The 14,225-nt window shown below is 40.9% G+C and overlaps 1 protein-coding gene across 1 annotated transcript; it reads left to right on the top strand.

Moving 5' to 3' along the window:
* Window positions 1-3,463: 3,463 nt before the first annotated feature.
* TBX22 (T-box transcription factor 22) lies at window positions 3,464-12,837 on the top strand. The gene is made up of 8 exons (XM_043897852.1): window positions 3,464-3,641; window positions 4,381-4,540; window positions 5,352-5,453; window positions 7,340-7,514; window positions 8,387-8,551; window positions 8,941-9,005; window positions 9,352-9,437; window positions 12,230-12,837. Exons 1-8 carry the CDS (start codon window positions 3,464-3,466, stop codon window positions 12,835-12,837), a joined length of 1,539 nt encoding a protein of 512 aa, XP_043753787.1.
* Window positions 12,838-14,225: the final 1,388 nt, after the last annotated feature.

Here is a 14,225-nt window from a genome sequence, read left to right as displayed (position 1 = left end):
TACTCTTACAGAAACATACTCTATGAAGGTATTATAAGTAAAAACTGAAATATTAGAAGAAAGAGAATGAATGGTAAAAAAGACTTGTGTAAGGTCTCTCAGATAGAAAGTAGCAAAGTCAGAATTTGAATCAGGTCTGTATGAATCTGAAGTCTGTCTTCCTATGTGCTCTATTGCTTGAGTCTTATTCCTTTTTGTTAATTATCATAGTCCTAGTAATTTATGTAGAAAGTCAAATTTTCTTCCAGGTTTTTATACTCTAAGATAGTGTATAGCATGTAATTTCGTAGTTCACAGAACCGGTGGTATTGAAGAAGGAGGAAGAGGAAAGGAAGAAGAATTAGGGAAACAAGTTGATTTTTCCAAATTTTTATCAAGATGAGTGTATTTATCAGGAATATTTTCCTTGCAAGTGATAGAAACCCAGCTGAAACTCACTTGAGCAAAGATTATTTATTTGTGTAAGCAACTTAGCTAGTTCAGGCAAAGTGGAATTCAGGTACTCAAATGATGTTGTGAGGAAACTGACTCTCTGCACTTTTTGACTTTGGTAGGCAGGCTTTTCCCAAGAAATGGCAACAATGACCATAAGCAAATTGTTTCAGACTCACATACTACAAGCTTGGTAATATGCCAAAATATCTTAACCATGGGGAATGAGTATCAAGGGAGAGAAAGAAGAATAACTATTGGAGTAAACAATCTCTATCATGAAGTTCCTTGTAGTTTTACCAGTGTGGCACTAGGTATGACCAGTCTCAAAGCATTTTATTTTATTTATACTTAGGTAAGGGCTTCTCAGGCAGCACTAGTGGTAAAGAACCCACCTGCCAATGCAGGTAGACATAAAGAGACATGGGTTTAATCCCTGGTTTGGGAAGATCCCCTGGAGGAAGGCATGGCAACCTGCTCCAGTATTCTAGCCTGGGGAATCCCATGGACAGAGGAGACTGGCAGGCTATACAGTCCACAGGGTCACAAAGAGTCGGACACAACTGAAGACTTAGCACACATGCATGAACAATATAGGTATATGTTTTAAATATTCATTTCATTAAGTATGCTTCATTCCTTCTTTTATAAATTAAAAGTGGCAGTTGGAATCCTTTCACATGAGTTTGACATAATCTCTTTGGTTAGTAAATACTGCAGAAAGTGAGATTTTTTTTTCCCCTCCGGTGAGATTTAGCTTTTATACACATACTTTTTTCCAAATAACCCACATTGCCTATATAGAAAACTAGAAAGGCCATGAGTCTTTGTCCTTTTCATTTCATAAATATCCAAGAAATGTAACATTTTCAGAAACAAACTTAAATCTGAACATTTATTTTAACACACATACAGTTCATCAGAAGCAATGTTTTCAGGGTTGACCTTGTTTTGTGCATGTGTTAAATAACATATTTATTTGTTGCTGTTGCTTAGTTGCTCAGTTGTGTTTTACTTTTTTGTGACCCCATAATACCTATTTATAGTGATTAATAAAATATTAGATTTTTATTAGAGAATTAAAAACTGCTTTCTTTCTCCTTAAAGCAAGTTCAGTTTTCATGTTCAATAAGAGCTTTTAAAACCATATATACTTTAAGGCACGTCTATATCCTCTTTATCTCCATAGACTTTGAATCTATTTGATTTGTATTAAATACAAATTTAGTTTTCCTTCAAGAGATAAATTCTGTATGTGTTCCTAGTTATAACATTTTTTGGCAATTCAAAATCAACATTTTACTGTAAGGATTTTCCAATTGTCAACCAAAAAAATTTCTTTCTAATGTGGGCATCTATGGGTTCCAGAGCCTTTCTCTCTCTCTCTCTGCATGTTCCATGTGGGCTGAAGAATCTCTTATAAAGGTTTATGAGTGTTTCTGGTTTAAATAAAGAAAATATTCACAGGAAACTTTCAGCAGTGGAAAAAAGAACTTCTAACATAAATGTATATTCTCATGCCCCAGGTAGCTGACAGCCTAGTGCTTTGGCAACTGAACAGATCAGGGAGCTGGTTCTGAGGCTTGCAATAACTTTACTCTTGGAAAAAAAGTTAACATGAATTAACTACAACTTAGTTCAGTACACATGGGAGAGTTCAGCTCTCTGAAAAGGTGAAAATGTCAGGAGTTAGGATGCAGTTTGCAGGAAAGCCCAGGAATGCCTGATGAAAAGTGTATGACTAAATCCCAGGCACACAGGCCGGCCTCTCAGGTCTGCATGCATAAACACAGTCCTTGGAAGTGGTAGGCAAGTTGCTTCCTGACACAAAGAAGGTGACTTTATCCATTTTCAGGAAAAGAAAACTTAGCCCAGGAAGATATTTCAGGAGACAATGGAATCAGTTATTAAGCACAACATTTTGAGGTGCCACATCACTGGAAGCACAATTCTAATTGGTCCTCTGCTTGTGGCCCTGGAGTTCTTAGGCTGTGTTTGTTAACTAAATCCTGTAAGAGGCTGTATGTGGGAATACTGGGCATAGTAGAAGCAGGGATTGAAGGCCCAGGTTTGTTCTTGATCATTGAAAGTGGTCATCTGGGAATCTCCTGCCTGCACTCTCTTATCTCCCCACCTAGATAAGGAGGTCAGACCAGCACAGGGCCCATCTAGTCTGAGATCCAGACTGTAGAACAGACAGGCCCAGAAAGCTCCTGCTGCTCTTTGTTTCCCTAGTGTACTCACTTAAGAACAAAAGACCCCTCTATACTTCTCTGGATCTGGTTAAATAATAGTTTCACTTTTTTGGAAAAGTGGTCCCCCGTGGGCAATTACTTTGCGTGTCTTCGAGTTTCACAATTTAATGTAAAACAGTAAGTTTGTATACCCCTCCTCCTCACTAGACTATTCTGAGCTCCTTTCCAATCAACCTCCAACCCCTTCTATCCCTACACCCCCACCGCCCCTCCCTGTCAGACTCTGAAGTGTCACTCACGGTTTTTTTTTTTTTTTTTTTTTTTTTTTTCTATGCTTCCAACAGTTTCCAAAACAAACAGTGGAGGCTAGGAACAGCCGACCAGCCGGGTATTCACTGAGTTCGATGCAACACTATCTCCCAATCCGAGCGGCCTGAGCCGCCATTGGCGGCAGGTCTGCTCCCTAAAAGGGCTGTGCTTGCCAATCTCTGAGCTCTGACAAGTCCCGGAATCAGGGATTTGAGGACTGATGGTCTGCACATGTCTACTGGGAGGGAGGAGACCACAAAGGGGACTAGACTCCAGAGGACTCTAGCTCCAGTTTAATCTTCTTGCATTCTGTCTTTTCAAAGAACATTTATATGTATATGTAAAAATTATACATTTTTTCCTCCTGCATATCGATTTAGAAAAAAAAAAAATTCTTAGTTCTCAGTTTTTCTGATTTTCCCGCTTTCCCTCCTTTGCCTATCCTCTGCGCCCTCCCACCCTCTCCCTCCCTAACCCAGCTCAGGTTCAAACTTTGCAGAGTACAGTTTTCTTCAACCTCTCCAGGGATGGCTCTGAGCTCTCGGGCGCACGCCTTCTCGGTGGAAGCCTTGGTGGGGAGACCCAGCAAAAGAAAACTACGAGACCCTAGAGAAGAGGCGCAACCTGAGCTGCTCAAGAAAGAGGGTGGAGAGGAGGAGGAGAGAAGGAGCAGCGCCGCCGCCGGGAGGAAGAGCGAGCTGCCTGGTAAGTACCCCTGCTGCTGCTGCTGCTGCTGCTAAGTCGCTTCAGTCCCGTCCGACTCTGTGCGACCCCATAGACGGCAGCCCACCAGGCTTCCCCCTCCCTGGGATTCTCCAGGCAAGAACCCCTACCGCAGCCCAAATCCCTGCGCCGCCGGCTACCCTAGTTTGCTGGGTCTGAAAGTCTCAGACTGGCGCCTCAAGGCTGCTTGAGGGTGGCTAGCCCTATCAAAGGATGTCTTAGCCCTATCACAGAGTGTCTTGGCCCAGCTGTTGGCCGCGTTCCGGGCTGCGGGGATATCTCAGCCATCTGGCTGTAGGGGGAAGTTTCAGAGCCTCGCCCACAGTATTGTGGTTCATTTGTGGTGAAGGGGAAATCCTGACAGATTTGTGAAGTGAGGCTCTCCAACCTCCTGGAAACCCTGAGAGCCAGAGGGTGGCTGTTTCTCAGAGTAAGAAGCAGGGCAAGGACCCAGATCCCCAGGTGATTCAGCATCAGGGACCAAAAGTCTCCAAAAGAGATGAGAACGGGCAAATTTGAAGAAGGGTCATGCATTTCACAGGGTACCACCTGGGTCTTCTTCTCTCCATCAGGGGGGATACATTGGTTATTGTGAAGAACTTGGAAATTAGTCTCCAAGGTTCCCAGGAAAGAGACAAGGCTGGTCTGTTCTGAGACAGGCATCAGTGAGAAGCACGACTGTGAAGCTCTCTCAAACTCTGGGTGTCTCTATTTCCCACAGAAAAGCGATCCAAAGCAGAGCCTTTAGCAACTACTTTCGGCTGCAACAGCTTTGGAAGTCTGGAAGAGAAAGATATTATTCAAGTGGAACTTCAAGGATCTGAGCTGTGGAAGAGATTCCATGACATTGGGACTGAGATGATCATTACGAAGGCTGGCAGGTTTGGCTTTGCCCAAGTTGTTCAAGGGCTTCACATAGTAGGCATTTAATGTTCTGATCCCATAAAATGAGTGCTTCCAGTTTTATGCTCTTGTACCTCTCTCCCCATATCCACACCCCAGAAAAGTATTAGGAACCACTGTCTCTCAGTTGACCAGAGTAGGCCATGCCTGGCCATTGTTAGTGGCTCATCATTTCTTTCCTGTACACCCTGTTCTAAGAACTAATTCTCTCAGCTTCTGCCTGTATAGTAAATGATACAAAGTAGACTTGCCAAGGCAGGTGCCAGATGCCACCCCCACGTCTTAAGCTACAGTCAGGCCCTCTGTTAAGCCTCACAGTTATTAGTGAACAATATCCCATCAAGCAGGCCCACTAAACTGAGCCCAAATCAATTTGAGGTTGGTCTTTCCCTCTTCCTGTGGGACAGTTTCCTCAATCACCTAGGTAATTTTTGTGTACGTGAATCTTCTTAATTTAAATCTTTCCGGAATCTGCCTTACAGAAAGCACCACTGATGGGAGGGGCACAGGTTTTTCTCTCCTGTTTTTCTTCCATATGGTGGTGGTGGTGGAAAGTGGGGCAGACGAAAGCCTTATGGTAAGAATATTCTGCTCCACTCAGAAATCTTGAGTTTGTTCAATCAAATATATAAGCAGAAACCTTTCTTCATGCACCAAATGTCATTCCTGAACCTGTCTAGAATGAGAAGACCATTGCAAATGCCTTCAATTTTCATTTGTCCCCAACCTCTCCCCTGCTCCAAACATTTCTAATTTCACCCAGGTCAGTCACTGTTTTCTCTCCCACAGGCGGATGTTCCCCTCTGTTCGGGTCAAAGTGAAAGGACTGGACCCAGGGAAACAGTACTATGTGGCCATTGATGTGGTGCCAGTAGATTCCAAACGCTATAGGTAATTGGGACCAAAGGAGTGTACTACAGGCCTGGAATGGGTATTCAGATCTATGGAACCTGAAAGCACTGTTTTGAAAACTCTACCAAGGAAGGGGGAATTATTCTTCTGTGGGCTTTGAGAGTTGAGTTTTCTCCCTCAGACTGGAGTTCAGGGAGTTCAGACTGAGAGAAAAGAAGACTTGTTTTTCTTTTCTCTCATTCCTGGCACACAGATTTCAACTGGGGCTTCAGTGTACCCCCAAATCTCTTGCTAACCCTCTATCCTAGCCGTGAATCCACAAACTGCAGAGGGTGTGGGCTCAGCAACTGGGAAGGAAGTTGTTTAAAGGAATTTGGGGAGAAATGCTGGGGCTTCTGGGGCTCTACTGGGCTCTGGACTGTGCTATTTTAGGGCAGGGTCCTTGAGCAATATTCTAATTTGCCACCCAAAGCTAGTCAAACAGTTATCTCACCTAGGTCCTTCCTTAGCCTCTTCCCTGAAGCAGAGGCCAGGTCCCAGAGAATACAAGTAATGTTTCTCTTAATGTAAGCTCTCTACTTAAAGCAGGCTAAAAGTGGCCACACTGATCTAAAGCTAAGAGGCTCTTTGCTAGCACCCCAGAAGCTGGGGTCTTTGCATGCTTTAACTCAAGGGTTTGGGGCAGCAGCCCCTGCCTTCACTCAGCCAAATGAGCATTTGACTGAAATGGGTGTCTAGCCTTTCTAGGAAACTGTCTGCATAGCGCCCAGTGCTGGGTGTGAGAGGCAAGAATTAGGCTGGGCTGGAGAACCTGTTAGGACCCTAACCCCCAAATAGCAGAACAAGCTGCTTTTCATGCTTGAGCTGGTTTGGGAATTTGGCACATAACTAAGCCATTAAGATTGGAGACAATGGAGAAACAGACATAGAGAATAGACCTATCGACATGGGGGAGGGGAGGATGGAGAGGGTGAGATGTATGGAGAGAGTAACATGAAAACTTACAATACCATATGTAAAGTAGATAGCCAATGGGAATTTGCTGTATGGCTCAGGGAACTAAAACAGGGGCTCTGTGACATCTAGAAGGGTGGGATGGGGAGGGTGATGGGAGGGAGGTTTTGGAGGGAGGAACATGGGTGTACCTGTGGCTGATTCTTATTGATGTATGACAGAAAAACCACAAAATTCTGTAAAGCAATTATCCTTCAATTAAAAAAAACATTAAGTGGAAAAATAAAAAGATTGGAGACAATGGGAAAATCAAGACCACAGTGGGCAGAGTTCCTTGAGGGCATTCTGATATAAAGCATTGTGGCCAAAGGGGCTTCCACAACTGCTAGTGGCAGTGGGCCGCACAGATACTTTCCTCACCCCTCTGCTTCTTCCCTGACGCTTGTGGGACAGGAGGATTTTCCGGGTGTCTCTGCATGGTGAAACAAGTTAGATCAATTTTTGTTGCAGTTTCTGTGAGGAGATACAAACCAGATTATGAAATCCCATGACATTATACTTGCCCTGGCACTTTGCAGCATTTTAATGATATATGCTTATTTACAGTTTGCTTTCTATCCCTGGATTCTCTCTGGAAATCATGTTAAACCCGGCAGCTCAGTGGTAAAGAATCCCTCTGCAATTCTGGAGACAAGGAGATGCGGGTTCCATCCTTGGGTTGGGAAGAGCCCCTGAAGAAGGAAATGACAACCCACTCCAATATTCTTGCCTGGAGAATCCCATGGACAGAGGAGTTTGGCGGGCTACAGTCCATGGGGTCACAAAGAGTGGTACACAGCTGAGCTACTGAACACTCCCACTCACTTTGAGATTAGCAGGCAAAACTTGACCAAGTCCTTTAGAACCAGATCACAGCAGCCCATACCCCTGGCTTTGGCTGGTGCCTAAAGTCACACTCCACTCATTTTCAGGTACATCTATCACAGCTCCCAGTGGATGATAGCCGGGAATACAGACCACTCATGCATCACTCCCAGGGTCTATATTCACCCAGACTCACCTTGTTCGGGAGAGACATGGATGCGCCAGATCATCAGCTTTGATCGTGTGAAACTCACCAACAATGAGATGGATGACAAAGGTCATGTAAGTGTGCACAATCCTTTGTCCCAAGGAGAAGAGGAGGATGCCAAGGCGTCAGCAGGAGGTTCACCCTGGAAAGGCCAAGAAGGTGTCCCCCAGATATACTAGTTGTGGTCTTCAGGAACTGTCCAAGTTCTGGGCCAGTGACCAAAGTAGCTCTTGTGACTTTTGTTTGGCATCTGAGAATGCTGGGGGTTGGAGATGGTGAATAAGAGAAGTTTGAGGACTGAATGTGACTTGTTTAAACCAGGATGTCTGGTTGGGAGAGTGAAAGGGAATGCTTACCTGAGCAATCTGGCACTTCATCTTTCCTGGCAATCACTGTGGGCTCTGATTTCCTTCCCCTGAGGTGCACCTTCTGTATGGTGGAAGTCTTCTCCACAACCCACCGGCGTGGAAGGCCTTTCACGTCACATAGACCTTGAACCTTCTTCCCAAGTGCACATCACCTCTGCCCTGCCTGACCTGACCCTGTGCTAGCCACAAAAGGAAGAAGGAGTCTTCTTGGTTTAGGAGGTGGGGAGGGTCAAATAGGTTCCCATCAGTTAACTAAGCCCAGGGAAATTATGGCAGGCAGTTGGATCTCAATGACACTTGAGAACATTACATGGTCATCCACATTTGGAAGCAGGAAAATACCCCAACTGGAAATGGAACCACTGCTAACTGGTGCCACTGTGGTGTCCATTTCCTGAAACCCCTTATGCCTGAGGACCTCTGTCTAGTGCCAAATGGCACAGAAAAGTGGGGTTAGCCTAGGCTTTCTGATTTAGCTTCACTTTTGGGTGGGAAGGTCCAGGGTGCTGATGAGAAGGGGGCCAGTGTAGGGGAGGTGAAGCTAATTACTAGGCAGCATTTGATTATTTCTCCTCCAGATCATTCTGCAGTCCATGCACAAGTACAAGCCCCGTGTGCACGTGATGAAGCAAGACAGCAGGGTTGATATGTCCCGGATTCAGTCTCTGCCTGCTGAAGGGGTTAAAACATTCTCCTTTAAAGAAACTGAATTCACCACGGTGACAGCTTACCAAAACCAGCAGGTAAAGCCAACTAGGTCCCAGGCAACCAGGGATGGCTTTGGAGAAGCTTTAGGGACAGAGTCAAGTTGTACTATATGGATTCAATTTTCCACAATTAAAAAGAAATCCATTAAAAAGAATCCATAGTCTTATTGCTAGTAATCAAGGCAAGTTTGATCATGAGTTGTGTGGGTCTTGTGTTAAAGGAGAGCAGGACAAAGACTACCAGGAGAGAAAGGCGATAAACATTCCAAATTTGACTTAGCAATATGCTTAATGTTTATTTAACATGCTATATTACACTTTGGAAAGTTTTTTGGTTGTTGTAACCATTAAAAGCAACAACGACAATGACAGTGTTTTCTACTGAGGTCACTGACTTTGTCTTTCTTTTTCTTCTGAATCCTTAGATTACCAAACTGAAAATAGACAGGAATCCTTTTGCTAAAGGGTTTAGAGATCCTGGAAGAAGCAGGTAAGCAATGTAACAGTCACATCTAATGTTTATATAGCCCTTTTCACAAGTACTACAGCTAAGGAAACTGTGGCTCAGAAGCCCAGAGTCCCTGCATTTTGTAACTAGTAGGTAGTAAGAAAGAAACCTAGATATTTTATCTCTAAAATCTTGTCTCCCCCCAACCACTCCCCAACCCACTTTTAAGATATTATTTATTCTATATTCTTGGGCTTTTATTTAAGAATAATCACTGGGAATTTTATTCACTCTTAAAAACTATAACAAAATAACTCAAAAGTTAAAATAAATTATAATTTTCAGGAATTGCATTCTCAACTTGCTAAAGGTGGTACATCTTTTTCAGGGGTGTACTGGATGGACTTTTAGAGACCTACCCATGGAGGCCTTCTCTCACTTTGGATTTTAAAACTTTTGGTGCAGACACACAAAGTAAGATGTTTTATTAATTTTGATTTTTGAATGTTAATGAAATAATGACCATCAGAAGCTCTGTATAAATACTACACAAGATTATAAGTACATGCTAGAAAATGTGTGTTTACAATCAAGTGAGTGTATATTTACCTTGATGAGAAGGTAAGAAGCAAAAAGGCAGGGAAACTGGCAAGATGGAAAAGAGCATAAACATGATAATTAATGATGGATTTACTGACTTATATCTTCTTGAGTTATCATACATCCTGAGAGTTGTAGAAATCACCTGGGTCTTTCAGCAGCCCACGATCTCATATTCTTTAGAATCTGCCAGTGGTACACTGAAGTGAAGTGAAGTGAAGTGAAAGTTTCTCAGTCGTGTCTGACTCTTTGTGACCCCATGGACTATACAGTCCATGGAATACTCCAGGCCAGGATACTGGAGTGAGTAGCCTTTCCCTTCTCCAGGGGATCTTCCTAACCCAGGGATCGAACCTAGGTCTCCCGCATTGCAGGCAGATTCTTTACCACAGTCCAAGTATATAGGAGTGGGTAGCCAATCCCTTCTCAGTGGATCTTCCTGATCCAGGAATCAAACCGGGGTCTCCTGCATTGTAGGCAGATTCTTTGCCAACTGAACTATCAGGGAAGCCCTGGGGTGCACTAGTGGCCTTATTTTCAAATATATTAGATATTAAAATAAATATTTTATATTTTATGAAATACTTTCAGCACATGATAAAAATGACTTCCATTAAATTTCATCATCACTTGGCTTCAATTTTCCTTTTATTGTGAGTAGGAAAAATAAATGCCAAAAACAATACTAAGCTATTCCAATTTGCTTAATTGCCATAAACATTTAAAATAGCTGCAGAGCATTTGTTGTCAGGTAGTACATGACATGACTAAATAATAATTTGACAATTCAGGCTTTCTGGTAGAAGAATGCATACCTTCATTTACTATGATAGTCAATTATAAGTAGAAAAGTCTTTATTCATGAGCAATATGGAATTATTTTACCCTTTTGTCTTTACTCCATTAACGTTGTTTGTCTTTAAACATTAATTGAAAGTTACAGTTGCATTATAGTTAGGTTGAATTTTGCATAAAAATATCATAATAACTAATTGAAATGTAAAGAAATCAAGTCTAATTATTTAGTGAAATATTTCACTGAATTGACTGTATTAATTTGGTTCAAGTTGCCTAGAAAAATATGAACACTTATATGATAGTATCACTTTATAGCATCTAGGCAGAATGATTTTAAATTATCCAAGTCAACACAAAACACATTAACTTGTAAAAAGCTAAAGATGATCATTAATAACTTAAAATACATATTTTTCTCAATTATTTATGATGTCCAAAAAAAAAAAAAGAGATGTCCAGAATATTCTCAAATTACAAAGAAAAGGGGTACCCTTTTTATAAAATAATATTTGGATGTTTAATTATAAAAGATATTTGCCACCCTATTGATATAGGATTAAGCTATGTTTACATATAAAAATGGGCTTCTGTGGTGGCTCAGCAATAAAGAGTCCCCCTGCAATGCAGGAGACATGGGTTCAATTCCTGGGTTGGGAAGATCCCCTAGAAAAGAAAATGGCAATCCACTCCAGTGTTATTGCCTGAAAAATCTCATGGACAGAGGGGACTGGTGGGTTACAGTCCATTGGGTTGAAAAGAGTCGGACATGACTTAGCAACTGAACAACAAAAAGTATTTTTAAATAGTTAAAAAAAAATTGCAGGCAGATTCTTTACCAGCTGAGCTACCAGAGAAACCCTAAGAAAACTAGTAGCACCTAAAAGACTCCACAAAAACTTGATCAAGCTCAGTCAATAACCAATTTTTTAATTAAATAATTACAAATATAAGGTGTAGAATCTAGATTTTCCTAGATATTATATTTATCCCTGATTTTAGTAGATGCTAGGCAACCATAAAGGATCACCTAACAACACTGGTATGAACAGTTTCATTTTCATCTTGGTATTTTTAACCTGTAAAACTGTCTTTAACTCTGGATATTGTGCACCATGGAAATTTACCCATCTGTGATTTTCACATAAGAGAAAAACTTAATATATTAAATGTTCTTTTTTTTAAATTTATAAGATTACTTTCATATGCAGTGATTTTTTAATCAACTAAAGCTTTCTATAGAATCTCAACCAACTTGTTCAATTTAATCAAGTACTTATTTTAGTAATTTTTTTAAGTTAAAAATAAAAACTTTTATTTGTAAGATATAATTGGTTCTGGATCATATTTAATTAGGCTTCTTTTGTAATTCATTGAATGAATGTTGCTCAAGTACCTGGTATAGTTCTAGAGCATAATGAATGCTCAATGCATGATACATGATAGTAATGCTAAAAGTAGTAGTGGTAGTAATAGAGATACCATATTCAACTTTGATCAGAGGAACGGTCTTTTCCAAAGGAGTCAAAATAACTGTGGCTTCCATGGTGGCTCAGTGGTAAAGAATATGTCTGACAAGCAGGAGACACAGGTTAGTTCCTGGGATTGGGAAGATACCCTGGAGAAGGAAATGGCAACCCATGCCAGAATTCTTGCTGGAAAATCTCATGGGCAGAAGAGCCTGGAGGGCTACAGTGCATGGGTTCTCAAAAGAGTTGGACATAACTTAGTGACTAAACAGCAACAGCAAAATAACTCTAAACTTGCAAGGAAAGCTAATCTAAGAATGAAGCAGGGATAGTTATGGACATGATTACTGATTCAGTAGGAACATATAGTTCATTGTTCATTGATTGACTTATCATTCACAGGTGGAAGCAGCGGCTCATCCCCAGTGACCTCTAGTGGAGGGGCTCCTTCTCCTTTGAGCTCTTTGCTTTCTCCACCTTTCTCCCCTTCCACATTTCGTATACCTACAAGCTCCCTTGGAATTCCCTGTCCAGAGGTGTACCTACACAATATCAACCTGCCCCTTTGCTACAAGATTTGCCCAACTAATTTTTGGCAACAGCAGCGTCTTGTCTTGCCTGCTCTTGAAAGTCTAGCAAGCAACAGTTCTCAGTCTTCAGCCCCATTCATGATGGAAGTTCCCATGTTATCTTCTTTGGGAGTCACCAATTCAAAAAATGGTTCATCTGAAGACTTAAATGGACAGTGTCTACAGGCACCTAATTCTTCCAATCAAGTGTATGAATTACAGGCACTTGAAAATATTTTATCACCAAACCCCATTGCTCAGAAAGCAATTGGTTGTTCTTTCCATCCTTCCTATGGCTTTTATAGGTACAACTTCTCCACACCACCTGGACTGGTAAATGCTGCCAACCATCTTAAAGTGAATGACAATAGTCAAGTTTCTTTCATAGAAGGCAAATACAGTCACACTCATTGGTATCCAAAAATTAACCATTGCCTTTAATAGAATAGTCATGTTCCTAAAATGACTGCATGTAAGCATATATTTTCTTTATGTGTCACCAAAAATGGTAAAAAACTAAAGGGCTTAAAAAGCTTCATTATCAGAGGGTATTCCTCTGTCCTGCATTTAAAGTGCCTTATGGCATGTCATAAGTCAGATATGACCTATATCAATCTCTGATTACAGTAGCCTTAGGTCTCAAAATAAGATACTCAATAAATATTGTTTGATGAGATAAGATTACTAGTGAAAAATGACTTCAGGTAACAAAGTCCCTAATTATAGCGAAGCCTGTTTACCACATCAACTGTCTCTTACATATTGACAACGACCAAAAGAAGATAGATTTAATTCCTGTGAAAGAAATGAAACAATTTCAATTTTACCTATGAATATTGGTGTCATTTTAATTATCTATCTCGTAACTGTAGAACATTTAATTGTTCATTTGCCTTATACTTTTATACTCTGCTGTTGAAGGAACTACTAGCCTCAATTTTAAGATACAAATAAGGACATTAACATTCTAATACTAATATTTGCAGCCTAAGGACCATTTAATCCTGAAAGAACATGAAGATTAAATCAAAAGCAAAATATTCTAAATAAATTTGATCTTTTATGCTCTTTTATTTTTTTAGATCATTCTCAGGTGATGTTTGTTTACTTAGTACTTTAGCAAACCTGGCATTTTATGTATACAGTTTACAAATACAAATTGTTGTAGTCCTTCTAAAAGACTAAAAGTTATCATTTGAATTGTGAGAATATAGCTGAATCCATAAATATGAAACTAGCATTACAATGGTACAATTTAATTTCACTCTTCTGCATCAATCATGGTAAATTACACAAAAGTAGCATAAATGAGACTTAATTTTAGTTTATGAAGTTGATAAGTTTCCTTTGACCTGGTCCTAAATTTTCTGGAGAGACTTGTTAAGTATAACCTCTATATCCTTAAGATGACTTGGATTTTAATTTTAATTTGGTGCTGCTAGCTCTACAATTTATTAAGCCAAGGCCCTTCACATCACAATGGTATGACTTGAAAAACTAATTACATTGAAAAGCTGCTTTTTAAAAACTTTTCCAACATATATTAGGGAGCATGCTCAGTCACTCAGTCGTGTCTGACTCTTTGTGACCCATGGACTAAAGCCCTCTGGGCTCTTCTGTCTATGGAATTTTTCAGCCAAGAATACTATTGTAGGTTGCCATTTCCTTCTCCAGGGGATCTTTCCAGCCCAGGAATCAAACCCAAGTCTCCTGTGGCTTCTGCATTGGCAGACAGATTATTTACCACTGAGCCACCTGGGAAGTCCCATATTAGGGAGAGCATATCATTATTGGACTTTCCAAGTGGCACAGTGGTAAAGAATCTGCCT

Source organism: Cervus elaphus, chromosome X (genome assembly GCF_910594005.1).
Source record: "Cervus elaphus chromosome X, mCerEla1.1, whole genome shotgun sequence".
In the NCBI taxonomy this organism is placed as follows: Eukaryota; Metazoa; Chordata; class Mammalia; order Artiodactyla; family Cervidae; genus Cervus; species Cervus elaphus.
This window is presented reverse-complemented; position numbering and strand designations above follow the sequence as displayed.

What these genes read in the sequence shown, in the direction of transcription:
- TBX22 (XM_043897852.1), top strand. Translation starts at nt 3,464, where the DNA reads ATGGCTCTGAGCTCTCGGGCGCACGCCTTCTCGGTGGAAGCCTTGGTG. An exon ending in ATCATTACGAAGGCTGGCAG is followed by an intron (nt 4,541 to 5,351) that starts GTTTGGCTTTGC and finishes TCTCTCCCACAG; the next exon opens with GCGGATGTTCCCCTCTGTTC. An exon ending in AGATGGATGACAAAGGTCAT is followed by an intron (nt 7,515 to 8,386) that starts GTAAGTGTGCAC and finishes TTTCTCCTCCAG; the next exon opens with ATCATTCTGCAGTCCATGCA.